Source organism: Sarcophilus harrisii, chromosome 4 (assembly GCF_902635505.1).
Source record: "Sarcophilus harrisii chromosome 4, mSarHar1.11, whole genome shotgun sequence".
Taxonomy (NCBI): Eukaryota; Metazoa; Chordata; class Mammalia; order Dasyuromorphia; family Dasyuridae; genus Sarcophilus; species Sarcophilus harrisii.
In genome coordinates, this window is record NC_045429.1 from 387,862,127 (window position 1) to 387,884,524 (window position 22,398).

The window sequence follows — 22,398 nt, forward strand, 5'->3', positions numbered from 1 at the left end:
CATAACCCAAAATGGATTCATTAGTATATATATATTGAGAGAGAGAGAAAAAAGACATAACAAAGACTTGAGGAACACCCAAGATACTGCAGTGGTCTTAATCTAGATGAAGATCCAGTAAAAAAAGTAAAGAAGGAACTATCAAACAGGAAGGAAGGAAGAGAGCCAGTTCATGAAAATCTGGAGAGGACAAAGTATCAAGTAGTGTCAAAGGCTTTATACTTTGACTTTGACTTTGACATACTTCCCTTAGGGAAGTGGATGAGGAATGAGATAGAGATATGAAATTGGATAATAATTAAAAGATCACTAGTGACTTTAGTGAAAAAGAGACTTACAGAGAGAGGAGAGGCTGATTTAACCACAGTCGATGTCAAAGTCTTTGTGCAGAGACATGCCTCTCTGCCTGAAGTGCTAGGAATCCTAATTATGGACCAGACACCTGATATCAAACACATTCTGAGTTTATGGATACTGGCTTCTTCTTGATGTCTGAACAAAATTTCTTGTTGAGAGCAAAAACTTAGTGACTAGAAATTTCAGTCTTTGATAACTAATTATCTGTCCTCATATATATATTTTCATCAAATTTCTTTTCCATTTGGAAAATCTGGTCACTCTTTTTTCTAAGTATTATATTAAATAGTGATACAATGATATGATGATCAGGGCATTTTATATTTAATAAGGTACCCACATGCAGTCCAGTAACATTAATATAAAACAATAGCTATTTAATATTAATCAAATAACTTTTAAGCATCATCATAAACATGTTATGTCAAATATAAAATACATACCTTTCAGAATTATTATCTTTAGCTGCCTTAATTGTTTGCATCTGGGAGGCAATGACAGAGAGTACTTCCATATCAATTCGATTGAACTCATCAAAACAACACCATGCTCCAGATTGAACTATTCCAAAGAAGAATTTCCCCATCATCTTAATAAAAGACAAATTGTTGAAATTAGTAGTAAATACAAAGTATTTACTTTTCTATTGTTAAAACACTTAAATTATTCATTAATTAACAAGTACAATAGTCCTTCTGATTACATTAATATTATGTTTAAGATACTGAAGTTTAAAATTTCACTAAGGCTTTTGAGATATCCTGAATAATTACACATACATATTTTTAAAAGTTATGCCATTGGAGTAGTTAGATAGTACAGTGGATAGAGCGCTGGCCCTGGAATCAGGAGGACCTAAGTCCAAATGGAGTGTCAGACACTAGCTGTATGATCCTGGGCAAGTCACTTAACCCCTATTGCCTCCCCTTGTTCTCCCTCCTCCCAAAAGGTGTTTCACTACATTTTTTTTTCACTTTGTATTACTATATATACTTTTCTGTATTCCTGAATATTTTTCTGACTGAAAGATATGGAAATTCTGCCTGACAAGCATTCTACCACCACTAATTACTTAAGTTGTTCTCAATTTTTCAATATTACAAATATTGTAGTTTAGCACATTGCTGGCAAATAGTAGGCACTGAATGAATATTGACTGAATGATGGATGGATTGACTATAGATAACTTTGTACAGATTGCCCATGTGGGTCCTTTTCTCTTCTTTATGATTTCCTTGGGATATAGACCCAGTAGTGGCATTGCTTGGTCAAAAGTTATGCACAGTTTGATAGCCCTTTGGGCACAGATCTGATGTAACTGTCCCCCTGATCTTTGGGGGGGGGGGAAGGTTAGAAAGGCCCTGAATGGAAACCCCTCTGCCACAAACTTTGCACTTGTATTCATTCGGGTTTGCAAATTCTTTCATAAATCCTGCAACTGGCTAAGGGACCCCATTGCTGTCAAGGGATCTTTCAATCTTCATATCTCATACCTCAATAGTTCCAGATTGTTCTCCAGAATGGCTAGATCATTTCACAATTCCACCAACAATGCATTGGTGTCCCAGTTTCCACACATCTCCTCCAACACTTATCATTATCTTTTCCTGTTATCTTAGCCAATCTGAGAAGTGTTGTGTTGGTACCTCAAAGTTGTTTTAATTTGCATTTCTCTATTCAATAGTGATTTAGAGCATTTCACCATCTGAAAACTGTTTATATCCTTTGACCATTTATCAAATAGAGAATGATTTGTATTCATATAAATTTGACACAGTTCTTTATATGAAACCTTTATCAGAAACACTGGCTATAAAGACTTTCCCCCCAGCTTTGTACTTCCCTTTTAATCTTGTTTCTGTTGATTTTGTTTTTAATTCAATGGAATCAAAGTTGTTCATTTTGTCTTTAATAATGTTCTCTAATTCTTCTTTAGTTATAATTTCCTCCCTTCTCCAAAGAACTGATAGGTAAATTATCCCTTGCTCTATTAATTTGGAGTTTATAGTATCATTCTTTATGCCCAACTCACATACCCATTTTCACCTTATTTTGGTATGGGGTGTGAAATCTATTCTGAGTTTCTGACATACTATTTTCCAGTTTTCCCAGCAATTTTTGTCAAATAGTGAGTTCTTATTCCAGAAGCTGGAGTTTGCGGATTTGTCAAATACTAGATTAATAATGGTTTTGATTATTATGTTGTATGGCTCAAATCAATTCCACTGATCCAGCATTCTATTTCTTAGCCAATACCAAATGGTTTTGATGCCTGTTGCTTTATTATACAGTTTTAGGTTTGGTACTGCTAAGCCCCATCCTATGTTTTTTTTTTATTATTAATTCCCTTAATATTCTTGAGCTTTTATTCTTCCAAATGAATTATTATTTTTTTAGTTCTATAAAATATTTTTGGCAGTTTGATTGGGAGGGCACTGAACAAGTAGAACAATTTAGGCAGAATTATCATTTTTATTATATTAGCTTGGCCTAGCCATGAACAATTTATATATTTTTCCATTTGTTTAGATCTGACTTTATTTGTGTAAGAAATGTTTTGTAATGGTATCCACATAATTCTTGAGTTTGTCATGATGCCAAATATTTTATCTACAGTTATTTTAAATGGAATTTCTCTTTCCATCTCTTGCTGATGGGCTTTGTCAATAATATATAGAAATGTTGATGATTTGTGTGGGTTTATTTTATATCCTGAAACTTTGGTAAAGCTGTGAGTTGTTTCTTATGGTTTTTGGATAGTTTTTATTTATTTATGAAGCTTTATTTGATTATTTATAATGTGAATTTTGGAGTTATTTTTCTTTATGTCATGAGAAAGGAATTATAACTATTATTTTTTTAAATCCTTTTTTCTATTTGAATACTCTAATATTGTGGCAATAAAGACATTCCTTCCAGTGGTTCCGATTACAACACCATCATATAATTCAACTCTATGGACTTCTTGTTCATGTCCTTCCATACATCCCACATAAGTGGTCCACCCAAAGTACATGGGTTTTTTAACTTTATCCAGCAACTATGATCACATTTGGGCTATGGGCATTGGACATTTATTAATTGCTCAAACCACTTCTTGACTAGCTCACCACCTTTTTTGCTCATACATGAGTAATTGGTCTTGACTGTGATTTCACTGATAGAAGGAATTCATAATAAGAAAACTCCTTCTACCAATGAAGTTTGGCACCTTCTGAGCAAATAGCAGTCTCCATTGACTAGGGTGCAGAGAGAGGAAACGACAAGTCCAGAGTCACAAGGCCAATACATGTTAGAGGAAAAATTTAAATCAGGTCTTCCTTGTTTTGAGGCCAGATCTCTATTCATAATGCCATACTATCTCTCATTTATATCCTGGACTTTATCTTTTATTCTTCTTCTTACATATATAAGCCCCTCTTGGCAATATTTTGCAGTCTATTTATATTCACATCTCTTTATTATTACCTTCTGAGTCACTTGAAAATTTCATTTTTTCTGTAATTGTGATTAAAAACAGCCTGGCTCTGTAAATAGAATGCTGGATTCAAAATGAGGAAGGACTGAATTCAAATTATGACCCTCATGGACTCTTTATTTACTAGCTATATGACCTGGTGCAAGACATTTAACACATCTGATGCTAATTTTCTTCACCCATAAAATTACTAGATGGACAGATTTGAGTTCTGAGGTTCCTTCTAGCTCTAAATCTCTGATTTTAGGATTATTCAGAAGGTAAATGTATTGGTAGTAGACCAGCTTTACTTACTTCCCATCACATTTGCACCTCATAGTCTAGATAATGGGGAAGAAATAGAGAAGGAACAAACATTTATTAAGCACTGGGTACTGTGCTACGTGTTTTACAAATATTTTCTAACTTGATCTTCATAACAAACTTATGAAGCAGGTGCTATTATTCCCATTATGTAGGTAAAGAAACTGAGGGTAAATAACTTCTCCAGGTTCACACACCTAGGACATGTCTGAGGCTATATTTGAGCTTAGGGCTTCCTGATTTCAGGCTTAGCACTGTACACAGAGCCACTTAGCTTCTTAAACATTCTTCACTTTCTTGTTTATTTATACATAGATTGATCATAAAACTCTTTGGAGGAGATTGTGGATCTCAATTAGGAGCCCAGGACTTAATAAATCAGTACAAGGTTATCCATAAATAAAATTGTTTGGAGAATATTACCTAAAAGAGGGCAGCTAGATGGCATCATAGTGCATAAAGCACTAGATATGGAGTCTGGAAGACTCTTTTTTTAGTGAGTTCAAATTCAGCCTCAGACATTTACTAGCTGTGTGACCCTGAGAAAGTTACTTCCCTCCCCCCTCAAATTTTAAAAACATTTTAATTTAAAGTTTTGAGTTCCAAATTCTATGCTTCTTTCTCTTCCTTTTCATCCCGTCCTCCCTCCCTGAGATGGTAGGCAATCAGATATAGGTTATACATATGCAACTAAGTAAAACATATCCATATTAGTAATTCTGTACAAGAAGATGTGAATAAGAGAAAAAAAATGAAAGAAAAAAATGAAAAAATATTATGTTTCAGTTTATATTCAAACAATATCAGCTCTTTTTTTTTTTTTTTTTTGGAGGCAGATAGCATGTTTCATCATTAGTCCTTTGGGATTAAATTGGATTTTTGTGTTGCTGAGAATTGCTAAATCATTCATAGTTCTTCATCAAAAATTATTACTGTTATTGTGTACGGCGTTCTCTTAGTTCTGTTCACTTCACTATACATTAGTTCATGTAAGTCTTTCCAGGTTTTTCTAAAATCATTTTGCTTCTTATTTCTTACAGCATAATAATATTCCATCACAACCATTTATCATAACTTGTTTAGTCATTCCCCAATTGATAAGCATCCCTTTGATTTGAATTCTTTGTCACCATAAACAGAGCTGTTATAAATATTTTTTGTATAAATAGGTCCTTTCCCCTTTTGGAGGGCATGTCTCTGGGATACAGATCTAGCAGTGGCATTGGTGGATCAAAAGGTATGCACAGTTTTATAGTCCTTTGAGCATAGTTCTAATTTGCTCTCCATCAATTCACAATTCTACTAACAGTGCATTAGTATTCCAGTTTTCCCACATCCCCTCCAACACCTAATATTATCTTTTTTTGTTTCTTTGTTTTATTAGCAAATCTGAAAGGTTGAAGTGGTACCTTAGAGTTGTTTTAATTTGCATTTCTCTGATCAATAATGATTGAGAGAATTTTTTTCATATAACTATATAGCTTTGATTTGTCTGAAACTGCCTATGCATATTCTTTAACCATTTATTAATTGGGGAATGACTTGTGTTTTTAGAAAGCTGACTTAGTTCTCTACATATTTGAGAAATGAAACCATTATCAGAGATTCTCGTTACAATTTTCCCACCAGTTTTCTACTTTCCCTATAATTTTGGTTGCATTGCTTTGTGCAAAAAGCTGTGTGATTTTGGGCAAGTTATTTAATTTTGTTTATTTCAGTTTCCTTATCTATAAAATAGAGAAGAAAATGATAAACCACTCCAGTGTCTTTGCCAAGAAAATCCCAAATCGGGTCATGGAGAGTTAGACATGACAGAACCAAAGGGACAAAAATTTTAATTCCTTTGGCTAGATAATTAGCACAGTGACTCATTTCGCTGTGTGCTAAAGGTAGGTAGCTTGATTCCTAAAAAGTCAGAAAATATTAAAGTTTAGGACACTAACAATTAGAGAAAGGTCCAGCCCTTTCACTGTATAAAAGAAGAAACTGAGTTTTGGAAATTTGAAATGACTTGCCTAAAGTTAGTCATTTACTTGGTGAGTTGAAACTAGATTTTAGTTTTCCTGACATTCAGTTAAATTCTTTTCCCACTACATTATATAGGGAATACATACTCAAGGTTGCATGCTTTCCATTTTTCCTCTGGAATTCCAATTATTCAGAAGGTATACTATCTCAATCTGTTTTCAAGATTATTTTCAAAATCAAAGTCATGTTTAACTTGCATTGCTGGCAAATAATCTTTGTTTTCACAGATTCTTCTTCATTTCCCCAAATTTATTCTGATCTGTTACTTTGATAAAGGGGTGACCTGGTACCAGCACAAATAATCTCAAAATAGCTGATTATTAAATATTTTGGATGAGCATTTTCACTTCACAAATCAGAACTTAATTTATTGTTGTATTATTTAAATTTAAGAAAGTGTTGGAGAAAAAAGTAAATGATGCACATTAAACTAAAACATGGGAGAGCTTTTCATTAAGTTTTATCAGTATACTTCTGCTTCCAACAAAAATTTAGGTTTTCTATCATGTTTGTCAATTTCTTGATTTCTTTTTGTCTTCCTGTATTATTTTTGTGGTAAGTCTAGGTTTTTCTTAATTTTCTTAATTTATACAATCTGTTTCTTCTTTCAGTACCTTCAATTTCCTCTATGGTCTTATCATTTTGTTATCATTTTGAGAATTTGGAACTTTTGTTACTTTTCCAAGTTATATTAATTTTTCTTGTTGATAACCCTAAAAGCAAGTTCTCTTTGTTTTCAGAATTCCTTTAGTTATATTTTGTTAGGTTGACATAGAGTAAACACCTGATGTTGCTATTTATTTCTATTATCAGAAGTCTTCTTTCACATGAACATAAAGACACAATAATAAGAGTACCAACGATTGTTATTTCGCTATTAAGTTCACAAAAATCTTTTAAAAAAATGTAAATTCCTGCATAATTTATTTTCCTCTGGGGACTTGATTAACCTTACCTTATAATCCAAATCTTCAAAACAATTGAAGACCACACAATGCTTGCCTAAGGCCTGAGGAGGAAAAATATGGTTTTAGAATATGTACATTTATTGAAATGAGAACATAAAATATTAATAAATGCAATTTATAGAATAAAGGAATTTCTGAAAAAAGCATATCTGGACAAACCTTTAACTTTTACCGCAAGATAAAATGTTATGTATGGATGCCACAATTTGACAAATTCACAAAAGTATTACAGTAGGACCATGGATTGTACACGTAAGTACCAGAATATATTTAAGCCAGTTAGTTCAACTGATTAAAACACAGAAAGACAAAAGTCTTATTTAATCTCTAAATAATATTTTCCCAGACCATGTTTTTCCATATATACTCCTATCCTTTGTCAGATCATTCAAATATGTATTTATATGTATACTGTCAACTATGTATCCTCTAAATCACAAGGTAAACTGTGTGACTAGGGCAAGTTACCACTACCAAGAGAAAAAAAGAAATAGCCTATGAACAAATTTACCAGATTTGGGTTAAATTTAATTAATTTATAAAACATATTTGGAATTAATTTATAAATCATAATTGGAACTAACAACATATTTGGAATAAACTAGGTTATTTTTTTTCTGAAAAAATGATGAGAAATCTGTTCTGAGTCATCCATAGTGTCTTAGGAGTCCCTTTTTGTAAATAATACAATTTGGCAAGAAAACTAGAGCATGTACAATTTAGATTGTTTCAGAACTTCATTCTGCATTGGTAACATAACCTATATCCAAAGAAACATTATCTTTTTTGTTGTTGTTGTTTTAGCCTCAATTACAAATATATTTATTCCTTCTGTTTCCTAAAATGGCTGAATTTGCATACTTTATTCCTTGTCCAAATGACTTACCTAAAAGCAACAGGTAAATAATTCTGGGTCAAGGAGGAATATAATAGGAAAGTATGTGTCCATCACACACCAATATATATATATATATATCCTATATATATATATATATATCACATAAAAGTATATTTGCGTATATTTTGTATGTGTGTCATATGTCACAAGAGTGGTGTCATGGAGCTTAATGAAATGCTTTCTGAATTAAATATGCATTTATATACTCGAGAGCCTGGTACATCTATGAATATTTATATTCAGTACATAAAACCTACTTTATTCTACCAATAATTTATATATACCTACCTTTTATATATGCCCTTTTGGTTGGTATATATGGTTGTGTCTTTTAAATGTGTTCTCAAGTGTCCATATCCACTATAAGTGTTTTTGCTTGAGTCAATGTGAATGCTTTTTTTTTTTTTTTGAGGTACATGATTATATAAATGTAAACCTATTTAGGGGAACTATAACTTAAAGTCAGTAGATGCAAATTTAGTTAGTCAAAATAAACTTTTTTTTTTTTTTTTTTTTTTTGCTAGAACTAGTAAGTTTGAAGGGAAACCCTGAAAGCAACAATAAAACTACTTTAGGTATATAAGGGAGAAAGGAGAGTGATCAGGGAAGCCCCTGATTAATTTGGTGATTCCTCAATGACCCTGATGAGATTATAGGATATTTTGGTAGCTCTAGTCTCTGGGTACTAATCCTGGTTTCCAGTTTCCTCTCAGCAAGGTGCTGAGGTGACTTCAGAAATAACAAAATTATTTTTAGTCCATTATACTGTTTAAAATCACTTACTATTTTTCTTTAGTAAGACCAAGCAAATAATTCTATACTATCATTTCTTTGTCATCATGTCTGCTATTTTAAAATAGTCTTTAGCTCAATGGTTCTAGATTGTCCTATTTTTCCAATTGCTTCTATTTTTTTGCTGAATTTTAATACATCTGTCACCATTCCCTGAGGCCTAGTATAACGATTGATTTTCTAATAATTAGAGCTATCCAACAACAGAATGAATTCCATTTCATTAAAGTTATTCAAGTAGAGGCTGAATGAAGTATTGTCAGAGGTTTTGTGCAGGGAAATTATTTTAAATATGGATTAGATTAGATGATGATTCAGGTCCTTCCTAAGAAAATTTAAATCTCCTTCTACTTACCAAACAAGAGGATGAGGAGGAGGAGGAGGAGGAAGAGGAGAAAGAAGAGGAGGAGGAAGAGGAGGAGGAGGAGGAGATGATGATGATGATAATGATGATATTTCCACTTGGATATTTTATCATCACCTGAAATTATGCTTTAGCATATCCAGGATGCTACTCATTTTCACTCTAAATCAATTACCCTTTCCTAACTTTCACATTTTTGTTAATTCAACCACTATTTTCCAGGTGTTGCATATCTCTTTCATGCATCTAAATTCAATCAATCTTCAGATCCTGAAAATTATTCCTTAGAAATGTTTCTCCAGATTTTTACCCTTAGTGATCCCTATTGCCATTTATTGCACAAAAATATTATATTTGGAGTCAGCCCATCTGGCTTGAAATCCCGGTTTGGTACTTACTACCTAAAACAAGCTACTAATATTTGTGGGCTTCATTGTCCATATGTACAAAATAAAGGGATTGGGAGTGGTCTCTAAAAATCCCTTTAGGATTGAAGTAAAATAACTCCACAATACTATGTTTGAATCATTGCAAGAGTCTTCCAACTGAGTGACTATATTTCAAGGATTTCCTATCTTGAATCCATTCTCCAACTAAATTAATCTTTGTAATGCTATTCCTTTGCTCAAAAAACTTCATTGGCTTCAACTACCCATAATCCAAATGTATATTCAATGTTTCTCACTATTTGTCCCCATTTTTCTCCTTAAGTTTGTATTTCACAACCTGTCAGCATGAACATTGTGCTCTATTCAGACCAGCCTCCTTGCTGAACAAATAAAAGCACATTACAAATGCCATTTCACCTGATTCTCATCATAATATTGGATGATGAATACTGTTAGTATTTCCCCATTTTACGGCTAAGGAACCCAAGGCAGGCAGAAATTAAAAAATTTGTCCAGGGCCACACCGTTACTAGGTGTCTGAGATTGGATTTGAACTCTGGGATTCCAGACCCAGTTCTCTATCCACTGGGACACTTACTTGCCTAGTTATCCTTAATGCTCACCCTACTCACTAAACACGCTACTCATCCTAAAAACCAACACAAACCTCTCTTTCGTGAAGTCTATCTTAAGCATTTTGACCATGCTCATATTTTACTAACTGCAAATACTCATCCAAGTAGTTCATGTGTTTATTTCTTGTCTCCCCAATGAGACTATAAATGTCCTGAAGGTAGAGACCACCCCACCACATCCCTCAGTAGTATTGAACAATAATCAGAGTAAAAGTGATGAATAACTGAAATGCATTGAATTCTACTCTTTATAGATGGCTTTGACTAGCTATTAAATGATAATGGCATCATTAAGTGATCTTACTTTAATATATTATAGAAACAGATAATCCTCTTTGGGTCTGTATAGCTGAATTTACTAAATAGCCAAATAGATAAAAATTTATCACTGTGAACACTAATTCTTTAAATTTTTCTTTTAACTGCAAAAAACAATGTCCAAAATGTATTTTTCTTTACTTTCATAATCAGTGAAATGCATAAAATCAGTCTCTTCATTCACCCCTGAACCTCTGACTTACTCTTGCCATTACCACTGCTATGAAGATATTCCTAGTCCACTCTGCCCATCCATATGCAGCACTTTCCCAAATTTACTGAACCCTAACCAATTTTTAATCTGCACACTTTAGAGCACTTAAATGATGTTGTTACTGTGCTAGCATTTTATAGTCATGTCAGACTCTTCGTGACTCCATTTGGGGTTTTCTTGACAAAAATACTGGAGAAGTTTGCCATTTCTTTCTCCAACTCATTTTCCAGATGAGGAAACTGAGGCAAACAGGATTGAATCACTTGCCTAGGATTGCAAGTGTCTGAGGCCAGATTTGAACTCAAGACAATGAGTATTCCTGACTCTAATCCTAATCCTAGTACCTTATCTATTGAACCAGCTAGCTACAGAACATTTAATATAACATTTAAAAAAAAAAAATCTGTTCATGTGCTGCTTTCAATATTGGTCTAGTTCTTTCCCATCTGTGTTTTGTTCTTCAACTTGATTAAAAGCTGTCTGAGGACACAAGCTATTTTCCCTGATTTTAGTCTGTACTTCAAAGATTAAAGAATATTTATTATATGCTTGAGGCATATAATAAGAACATGGTTAATAAACGTTGTTTCAGAAAAAGAGTGCCTTGGATATAAACCTGATGTAAATTCGAGATTTTATTAGAATTGGCCTAGTAGATGAAGATATATTTTATTTCTTCTTTTTTGCAGAAATATACTTACTTTTGCTAGATCCTTGACAGTCTCTGTTTTCCCTGTGCCTGCTGGACCAGCAGGGCAGCCTCCAAGATTCAAGTGAAGTGCGCTGGTGAGAGTTAACATGCATCGTGCTGTAAGAGGTGTAATAACCAATCGAGAGGTGCAGCCCAAGTACTCAAAGCCATAAGTAAAGGTTGCATGTCCTTGTAATACAAAGCATGTCTTCTGCTTATCATTCCATTTATAACGCAGTTGCCTAAAATAAGATTTAAAAAAAAATTCTCAAATAATATCAACAAGCATTTATTAAGCTGTACTATTTACTTGTTGCCCTCAAGGAACCTATATTCAATAGGAAGAGAATGGAAACTTGCAGGTTTAAAGCTCTACAGGGCTTTAAACTGAATAATTAATGATATAAATATGCTCCCAGTTATGATTAGAAAATTAGAGGAGATGCTCAGTGATTTATAAAAAATGACATGCGGTTAGAAATTCTATGTTTTAAAATCAATTAATGGTTACTTTCCTATTTTTATTGAATAATCTTTGGAACTGGATTAGAATCTTAATTAGCAAAACATTTAATTAAGTATTATTAAAGGTCCAGATCTTAAGGTAAGTCATCTTCCTGAGTTCAAATCTGTTCTCAATTATATACTAGCTGTGTGATCCTGAGGGCATATATAAAAGGTAGGGCAAAAAAATTCAGGGCAAATATGCCTGCAAGTTACTTCATACTGTTTGCGTCAGTTTTCTCATTTGTAAAATGAGTTGGAGGAGGAAATGATAAACCAGTAAAGTACGTTTGCCAAGAAAACCTCAAATGGGGTGAGAGTCAGATACTACTGAAAACAATTGAAGAACAATAAAAAAAATTCTATCAATAAATCTTTCAAATCTATGCCTTCTGGCACAATGAAAAGATTGATAGCTGGAGGACCAAAAATATACTGTCTCTATTATTGTGTGACTGTGGGAGTAACATTTAATTTCTCTAGCCTGAGTTTTTTATGTCCCTATGAAGTAAGAAATGTCATAGGATCACAGAATCTAGATTTTTTGATTTAGAGCTATATGGGGCTTTGGAGATGATCTAGTCCAACCCTCCTCATTTTATAAATGACAAAACTGAGGAATGTGTTTTTAAAAAGCAAAGCACTTTGTAATTAAAACCATATGTAAATATGAGCCATTTTAATGCTCTTTTTAACTTTTCCATTCTTCTGTAATACTTGTGTTTTCCTTCTCCTTTATTCTGAAACACAAGCACACAAATAGAATTTCACAGGAACAAACTTAATCAAGTGAGAATTAGTTTCTTCTTTTTGTAAAGTGGGGATTATAACAACCACCACAAAAGTTTATTGTGAAAATAAAGTATGACAATATTTGTAAAATGCTCTGCAAATCCCAAAGTGCCATTATCCATGACAGTTATTATTGTTAAGGAGTAAGGGTAGCAGTAATCAATTTTAGTGTGGAAATTTGTGAAAACTGTGAGAGAACTTGGAGAGTTTGAGTAAAGATTCATTGGAAGGTAGCAAGAGAGGCAATGCTATAGTTAAAGCAGAAGAAAGAATTGAATAGAATTCTGTGAGTTGATCACCAAAGCATCATGAAGGAAGGAAATTGTCAAGATCAGTGACTTTAACTACTTGGACATCTGTTAGAACTAGAACAGCTGAAAAAATTCTTGACTTATCTTGCTGACAATCATATCTTTAAAAAAAGAAAAAAAAAACAGAAGAAACACTGAGGAAAAATTTTCTTTTGAAACTGATCCTGACCAGTGAGGAACAATTCATTGTAAAGTAGATAAGTGACTGCACTTCATATAAGGATAATTGAAGCTGACAGTGATGTAATGATTTGTCCAACTTTTCCCCTTGATACCTTTGGTTCCTGCCTGAAGATTTCAATATGCTTTGCCTCAGTAAGGATCTTCCAGAAGTATTGCATGAATTGTGTCGAGATGACTAAAGCACAACATCTGAAAGGACCAATAAGGTGAATAAGGTGTTCCTATCAAGATGTCAGGAAATGTATAAGAATTTATAATAATCTTCTGAAATTAGTCAGTAGTTATTAGCCTGTGTACTTGTACTAGCTTGTATGACCCTAAAATCTGATCATTCTGAAACACTGTAGAAGAGATAGGCAGGCTGAAATCCAGGGTAGTTATACAGAAATATCTACGCTGGGCTATCTGAGAAACTACTATCCTAGATGGGAAAGTATCTTCCTTCTTTCCAGCATTCTCCTTCATCTTTTTACTCTCTCTCCCCCTGGTTCCCTTATTAACATCTTCAAATATTAAGTATGAGAGAAAGGTAATATCCATAATTTTAAGCAATTATTAATGATAGTTGAATTAAATTATTAACATTAATATTAGTTTAAAAATTTGTTAAATGAAAAGTTATTGAAATGGTTCTGATTAAAAGTAGGATTCCTTCTTTCTAGTTGTTCTAAAAGTTTAATAAATGGCACATCAAAAAATTAAATTATATTTATAATATTTAAATAAATATTTAATTGATTTAATATTACTCATGCTTTACATTAACTTTTCTTAGAAGTTAAAGAAATACGATTATGAAGAGTGAGTTTTTGTTTCCTCTATGAAGTTAGGAAAAAAAAATCTTTGAAAATTAATGTCTTTGAAAGTTTGAAACCTCATAGTTTTACCACGAACTCTGTCTCTCTAGTTTCTCCCCATCTGAAGTATAGTTGACTATGTTCTCTGGTAATCTAATACTTACCTTAACACAGTTTTTATATCATAAAGGCATTCTTGATTTATGAAGTACTCTAAAGTTGTCGTCATTGTTCCCCACCAAAAGCTATTATTGAAATTTACAGCAAATGGAAGGGGGGTTAATAACAACAATAATAATAAACCAGCACATATATCACTTTCCAGTTTGCAAAGCATTTTATACATGTTAACTAACTTGATCTTCCCATAAATTGTGTTAGGTAGATGCTATTATTATTCCTATTTTACAGATAAGAAAATTGAGGCAGACAGAGGATAGATGACTTGTGTAGGATCACATAACTCCAAGTCTTCCTGACTCCAAATTCAGTAATCTATCCACTGAACCATCCATGTTTTAATACTCTATGTGACCAAAGAGAGAGCAAGAGATGATAGAAAAGCAATCAGGGAGAAAAGAATAATAGAAAGTAAGAAATGGGGAGTGAGTGAGAAGTCAAATCAAGAAGCATTTCTTAAGTGCCTACTATGTGTTAGGCATTGTGGTACAAAGAAATGAATAAAACAGACTCTGTTCTCAAGGAGCTCACAATCTAATGGTGGGATCAAGAAACAAATAACTATGTATAAAACAATAAAAAGACAGGATAAATGAGAAGGAAGGCACAAGCATTACAGAAGAATGGGAAAAAGCTAAAAAGAGAGTGAAAATGGCTAATATTTATAAAGTGTTTTAACTTCTACAATAGGGTTTTTTTTGAAAGCCGCATTACAGAAGTCAGCTTGAATTTCTAAATATTTAGAGGATCAATATGAGTAGAGAGAAATGCACTTTTGGTAAGATCTTTTTACTAGTAAAATTTAATATATACCTTGTCCATTCAAAATTAGATTCATCATAGATACTGTGGTTTATCAAATCTGTCAATACATCTCTGAAGTGAACATAAATGGTAAGCAATGCCTCTAGGGTAGTTTTTACTCGAAAATGAAGAGTATCACACACTACTATGTCTGCAAGCTGTTCCAGGAGGCTTTTCAATTTCTCAAGCACTTCTTTCAATTTCAAGTCTGGTTTAGGACTCTTAAAACTTTCGGTGCACTCCTTAGTAAATATTATTTGGCTCTGACAAGAGAATACAAGAATATGATTTTGTTGAATCACAAATTTCATTTTAACAAAACATACAGGACTTTTACATCATATCTTTGGGCAGATATAGTCATACTTAAAAAATTAATTTTGAAAAACAATTAATGAATTGTGAATTGTGATTACTCTTACATTTCTGTTCCTAAAAGTAAAAATTTGTTTCAGTAAAACTTTCTATCTTGATTAGGGCAACAAATAAATAAAATTCTATTTGTATATTACACATTTCAGTTTCAAAATCTTGAATTGCAATATAGGGAATAAGGATTTGTGAATAACTTATTAAAGTAAGTGAGAAAGGAAGAATTTTTTACTTAAAAACTTTGGAGATTTAATGTGCAAACATAAGTACCATTCATGAATTTTTTAGATGTTCTTTCTCCTTCTCCATCCTAATAGGCACTGATATATCTTGAACAATCTTGCCCATATAGGAACATTTCTGTGGAGCTATCCATCTCATGCCAAATAACTTCTTCTTTGCTACACCTTTACCAGAACTTTAAAATTCCCATTTAGCCTGCTGAAGGTGACAAGTCTAGCATGATAGGCAAAGGAAACAGTGCTTAGGAAGCCCATGGCTAAAGAACAGAGTTAAACAAAGAAAAAAAGGTCCTGTTATCTCCCATCTTTTGTATCCTCTGGTCCTTTATAAAACTTTTGCCACACCAGGAAAACACAACTCTTATTAATTTTATTATCTGATATTGTCTATTAACTTAGTTTCATCCCCAAATAATCTTGGTATGTAGTTGGCTTAGAGGCATCTAAACAAATGTGATTAGTTTACAGGATGTTTTAGACCTGGTTGAGAAAGAAAATAGTGATTGGGAGGAAAACATCAGTATATTAACCATATATGATAAAGATTTGATATCTAAGATATATGGATAACTAGGAAAATATAAGATTAAAAGCTATTCTCCAAAAGAAAAATGACCAATGAACAGTCCTCAAAAGAAAAACTACAATTAGCAATCACATGAAAGAATTTTCTAAATTACTATGAAGAGAAATGTAAATCAAAACAATCCTGAGGTTTCATCAGCAAAGTGGCAAAGATGACAAAAGATGGAAATTGTCATTGTTGGAGGGATTGTGGAAAAATGAACAAACCGTTGCATTGCTGGTGGAACTATGAATAAGTATAACCATTCTGTGGAATAATTTGAAATTATGCAAATAAAATGATTAAAATGTCTATATCCTTTTGACCCAAGAGGTTTAACTGCTAAGCATATATCCCAATCTATGTGTTATTTATAGCAGCAGTTTTTTGTGGTAATCAAGAACTAGAAACAAAGTAGATGAACAATGATTAGAGAATTGCTTAAATGTGACATATAAACATGTTATATATGAATGTGCCACAAAAAATTATTGTGATGAATACAAAGATGCTTGGAAAAGATTTATATGAACTGATGCAAAATAAAGTAATCAGGCCCAAGAAAAATTTTACATGTCAATTAACAACAAAGTAATTGGAAAAAACAGTGACCCTAAATAAAACTGAATGTTGTGAAATTATATAGTGGCAGGGGAAAAGGTGGAGAATAGTTTGCTTAATTTTGCTGATTCCCCACCCTTTCCCCTCTTTATTCTATTCTTTTAAAAAATGAATGGTTGTCTGGGAACTAGGAGGAGGAGACATAGGAGAGAAGTATGAGTTATATTAAAGTAAAAATTATAAATAAAATGCATTCAAAAATAAGATTAATATTAGAAAGTTTTCCACAATTAGTTTTATCAATACTTTCACAATAAAAAAGTATTAGTGTAATTAGTATGCTAGTATGAGTAAAGATTAATTTATTAATAAGATATCTAAGGTCACAAAGTAATTTTCACTTTTAAAAGTTCCAAAGGAGTTTTTTTTAAATGACAGAGGCAAAAACAACAAAAACTTACCTTAGTAAACAAATTTTTTCTTATTGAAAAATAAAAACTAATAATAATACAACAGCCACATATCTTTTTTGTGCATCTGGTTTTTTATATATCTTTTTTGTGCATCTGTTTTGTTGGTATTGTTTCCATAAACAATTTAGGCTTAGATTCTTTTTTTTAAACATTAACTTACCACAAGAAGTATCACTTGTCCTGGATGACTTTTTATCCATTTTCCAAAATTTCTCTCATCCCATTCATCAACTCCTTTATTTATAAACCTGCAATTACAAAGTTTCATGTATAACTTTTATAAACAATATTGTTTATGAAAACCATTCACTTGCTCACTCAAGAGTAATTAAAATTACAGGACAAGCTATTTTTTTTTTTCAGAATCTTTGATTTCTTCATGTTAACTTTGGTACTTAAAAAAGTGATATTCAAGTCCTATTCTATTTATGAAACTCATTTGTCTACTTTCTCCTCTGAGGTTGGCATATTCTTTGCCAGTGGAGGATGGTGAACTGCATGTTTAGCAAGTGGTTCTTAAATTTGCAGATAATAGAGAACTAGCAGGGAGAGAAAGACTGGTCAATATATAGACATATATTACAGATATCAATCTGACAGTGGTTCATAGAATAGATTAGAAAGATGGGACTAGGATGGTGAGGAGTTCAAGTTTTAAGTTCAAGAGGATGAGGGCAACAAGTAGAATGCAAAGAAAGAGATGGATGTGAGAGATGATATTAAAGATTAATCAATAGGATTTAAGTAGTGATTTCATGAAAATTATGAGAGAGGAAGGATTAATAAGACTAAACATTTTGAGCCTGGTGATAGGGAAAATGGTAGAGATTCAGAGGAGGAGAAATTCATAGTGGAAATGTGTTTGGGGAAAAGATGATGAATTTGATTTTAGATATGCCTTATTGGAGTTCACTGAGGGCTATCCAAGAGGGAATGTCCAATGTGTAGTTAAAAATGTAGAACTGGAATTCAGGAGAGAACTCAGAACTGGTGATATAAACAAATAAATGGCACATGTAAATACTGCCTACTTTTGTCCTTTCCCATTAGCTCTAATTCTAAATAATACTTAAAAAAAAAAGACTTGGTATCCCTATCTCACTTAGGCCAAAAAAGGGAAGTGGATCACCCATGGACTAAATGTCATTGCTAATCCATGGTTAACCTTGATCTGCCCCATTTCTAATCTGGGCCTGTTGATCTCTCTCTAAGAAGTTTTATGGCCCCTTATTCCCTGGGCTAGCCATATTGGTACTGAGCTTAGTGTGGACAGCAGTTAATTTTAGCTCTGCTGTAGCTGAGAACTGCCAAAGCAAGTGAGTTAACAGTGAATGACACTTTTTACAAGACATATAGCAAAACTTAATATAATGCTATATCATCATCCCATCTTTACTTCATCTCTGTCCTTGCCATTCATTCAACCTGTCAAATACTACCAAAATTTCTCTAAATCTTCCCTCTTTATTACTAAAACTTTGGAACAATCTAATAATGACGACAATAGCTAGCATTTAAATAGTGGCTTAAGATTTTCAAATTATTTTGCAAATATTATTTCATTTGAGCCTCATAGTGACCCTTTGAGGTAGGTGTTGTTATTACCCTCATTTTACAGATGAGAAAACTGAGTCTGAGAAATGCTAAATAATTTGGCCACATAGTTATTAAGGGTCTAAGGCCAGCTTTGAACTCAGATTTTCCATTTAATAGCATTAGTATGCTATTTCGTGTACTACCTAGTTGCTTCTAAGAGTCTAGACTATAGATGAGATTTCTGAATCATTTTGTATTTTAGGTTGTTTTGGCAGCCTGGTCATTCAACAAGCATGTATTGTCATTATTGAATTTTCAGTCAAGTCTGACTCTTCATGACCCTATTTGGATTTTGGCTTTGTTTTCTTGATAAAGGTATTAGAGTAGTTTGCCATTTCTTCCTCTGGCTCATTTTATAAATAAGGAAATGGAAGCAGGTAGGATTAAGTGATGTGCCCAGGGTCACATAGCTAATAAGTATCTGAGGCCAGATTTGAACTCAGGAAGATGAGTCTTCCTGATTTTAAACCTAGAACTCTATTCACTATGCCATCTAATTAAGTGCTTACTAATACTTAAGAAGTCTCATCAATGCAAATGACAAGACAGTTGGAAGTAGATGTCTCTGGGATTAGGAAAGAGGTTACGGCTGGTTAAGTAGAATGGAAAATCTGGAACAGATGAAAACTAGGGTGATGAGATCACTGAGTGTAGTAGAGAAAAAAAAGAGAAGAGGGCTAAGGACAGAGTCCTACTAAACACTAAAGATCTAGCAAAAGAGACTGAGAAAGAAAAGTTAGTTGGGTAGGAGAACAAGGAGAGTCATGAAAATCTGGAGAAAAGAGAGCATCAAAGAGAAGAAAGTAAGCAATAATGTCAAAGCCTTCAGAGATGGCAACATGGATTATGATTGAGAAGAGGTCATTAGATGGGGACATTAAAAGATTGTTTATACTTTGGGGGCAGCTAGATGATGCACTGGCCCCAAAGTCAAGAGGACCCAAGTTCAAATCCAGTTTCAGACACTTATTGTGTGATCCTGGGTAAGTCACTTAATCCCAATTGCTACACACACACACACACACACACACACACACACACACACCCCACACACACAATATTGATACCTTTGGACAGAAGTTTTCATTGTATATTTTAATAAGAAAACAAATCATAAAAAAAATTAGGAAGAAAATAAAGGAAGAAACTCAAGGCATCAATTATAAACTTTTTTTCAAAGTTTTTTTTTTTTTTTTAACCACAAAAAGGAAGAGAAATATGGGATGATAGCTAGTGAAGATAGATGGATAAACAGCAGGTCCTCTCTCTCTCCCACCCTCTCTCTCTTCCTCTCCCTCTCTTTCTGTCTTCCCTACCTCTCTTTTTTCTTCCCTTCCTTCCTTCCTCTCTTTCTTTCCTGAGTTTTATGAAGAGTTTTTCCCAAGTCAGGGCATCCAAAATGCTACAATTAGTTATTCCAGACATTTCTTCCCTTATAGTCCTTTATAAATGATAAAGGCTAATATAATTTTTAAAAGAGCAAAATAAAGCAATGTTATTCTTTTTAAAAATGTCTATTGACATATTTTTTCTATATTATTATAATTTTGTTCTGTATCTCTCCCTCTTCCCTGTCAAGAGAGTATAACAAATAATATTTTTTAAAAGACAAGATCAGCATAACTGATCAATACGTTGAAAAATCTGTAAGTCTGTGCAGTACACACTTGTGGACCTCCCACTTCTGCAAAAGGGTGGGGTGAGAATATTTTCTCATACTTTTTTCCTGCAAGCTATGCTTTTTATTTATAATTTTTGAAATATTAGTTTATGATTGTGTTACTACTCCATTTATTGTTGTAATTACTACATGTTACTTTTTCCTCAAGTCTTCTTTAATCTGCATCATTTCAGATTGACTTTATTATGCTTCTCTGTATTCATCACATTTATCATTTTTTCCAGTTCAGTAATATTCCATTATATTCATGTATTACAATTTGTTTAGTCATTCCCCATTCAATGGATACCTAATTTGTTTCCATTCCTTGCTACCAGAAACATAGTATATATGTAAACTTTCTTCTTATTACTCTTGTTGAGGTATAAGACTAATAATGGAATCTCTGGGACAAAGGATATGGACATTTTAATCATTTTATTTGTCTAATTCTAATTTGCCTTCTAAAGTGGTCAACACTTCTACCAGTAATGCACTAATGACTCTTATTTTTCGCCAGCTACTCCAACATCACCTCTTCTCATTTTTTTGGTCATCTTTGTTAGTTTTCAGGATATGAGGTAAAATTTCACAGTTGTTTTGATATGTATTTTTTCTGTTATTAATATTTAGAGTATTCTTTCAGGATATAAGTTTCAGGCTGTGAAAGTTTGCAATTTTTGGAGAATTATTTATTTATATTCTTTGACCATTTATTTATTGGAAATACTTTTTAGTTATATCATATCTATACCTGTACCTCTATCCATCTATTTCTGCATATTTCTTGTTTATATATCTTGGATACCAAACCCTTATCAGAGAAATATGGTATGGTTTTCTTATTTGAAAGCTTATCACCTTATCTTAGGTGCATTACTTTTGTTTGTGCACAAGTTTTTTTTTTTTTTTTTTTTTTTTTTCAGTTTCAAGTAATTAAAAGTATTTTTTTTATTGTTGGCAATCACCTGGATCACTTTTTTGGTTAGAAATACATTTTCTAAATTTTTGTTACATGATCTTAGGTATTAAGGTTATATCAATTAAGAACATGAGTATGGTGTAAGGGTTTTTTCCTCCCTGCTTGTAGAATTTGTTCCTTTTTTCAACAGAATTGTTCAATGTTATTACTATGTAGCTTAGAGATTGTAGCACAGGCTTTTTCTTTCCCGGAGGCAATCTGGATTTTTTCAATTGGCAATTTGGGAAAATTTTCTGGTTTTAGAAGTTGTTGTATGGTTTTTAAGTTTTTGGTCTTACTATGTTCTTCTGAAATACCCATAATCATTAAGTTGTCCCTCAATCTTCTGTTTTTACAAGCAATAGATTTTGCTTATATGGAGATCATATTTTCTTTTAATTGTATTTTTTTTACATCTTTTCTTTCAGACTGTCTTTTACTTCAATATATTTGCAGTCCTGATCAGTCATAGCCTTTTTTGTTTCTTTAGTGAAATCTGCTACTATAGATTAAAATTTGTTTTCTATTCTGTTAATTATTGCTACTATGTAGGCAATAAATGCTTCAAAAATTCTTATTTCTTTTTAAAAACCATTTAGGAATATCCTTCTATGGTTCTATCCTTTCTTGGGAATTATAGTTGTCTTTGCATAATGAGCTATTAGTTCCTTTTCTTCATCTTGAAATATATGTTCATACATATTTGGGATATTTTACTTGATCTAGAAACCAAAAATTCGTCTTTTACAATGGTTTCTGTTTATTCTCAAGATCTTTATGTTAGTTTAATTTTATTTTTAAATCAATTATCCAATTTTTTGATGTTTGATGTAATTACACTGCTAAGTAGTCACAACAACAGTCTTTATAATTTGGTTTATTCAATTATATGTTTCTTGGTAATAAAAATATATATAATCTGGTATCATCATAAAAACTTCCAAAACTTCCAAAATTTAAGC

The 22,398-nt window shown here is 32.5% G+C and overlaps 1 protein-coding gene across 1 annotated transcript in view; it reads right to left on the reverse strand.

Moving 5' to 3' along the window:
- The window catches only part of DNAH14 (dynein axonemal heavy chain 14), a 361,979-nt gene that overhangs the window by 197,837 nt on the left and 141,744 nt on the right, over window positions 1–22,398 (reverse strand). The window contains exons 29-33 of the mRNA XM_031968698.1: window positions 17,380–17,467; window positions 15,016–15,269; window positions 11,446–11,677; window positions 7,122–7,175; window positions 801–946 (exon numbers count right to left, since the gene is read on the reverse strand). Of these exons, the coding sequence (XP_031824558.1) occupies window positions 801–946; window positions 7,122–7,175; window positions 11,446–11,677; window positions 15,016–15,269; window positions 17,380–17,467 (774 nt within the window). The remainder of the gene's footprint in view (window positions 1–800; window positions 947–7,121; window positions 7,176–11,445; window positions 11,678–15,015; window positions 15,270–17,379; window positions 17,468–22,398) is intronic.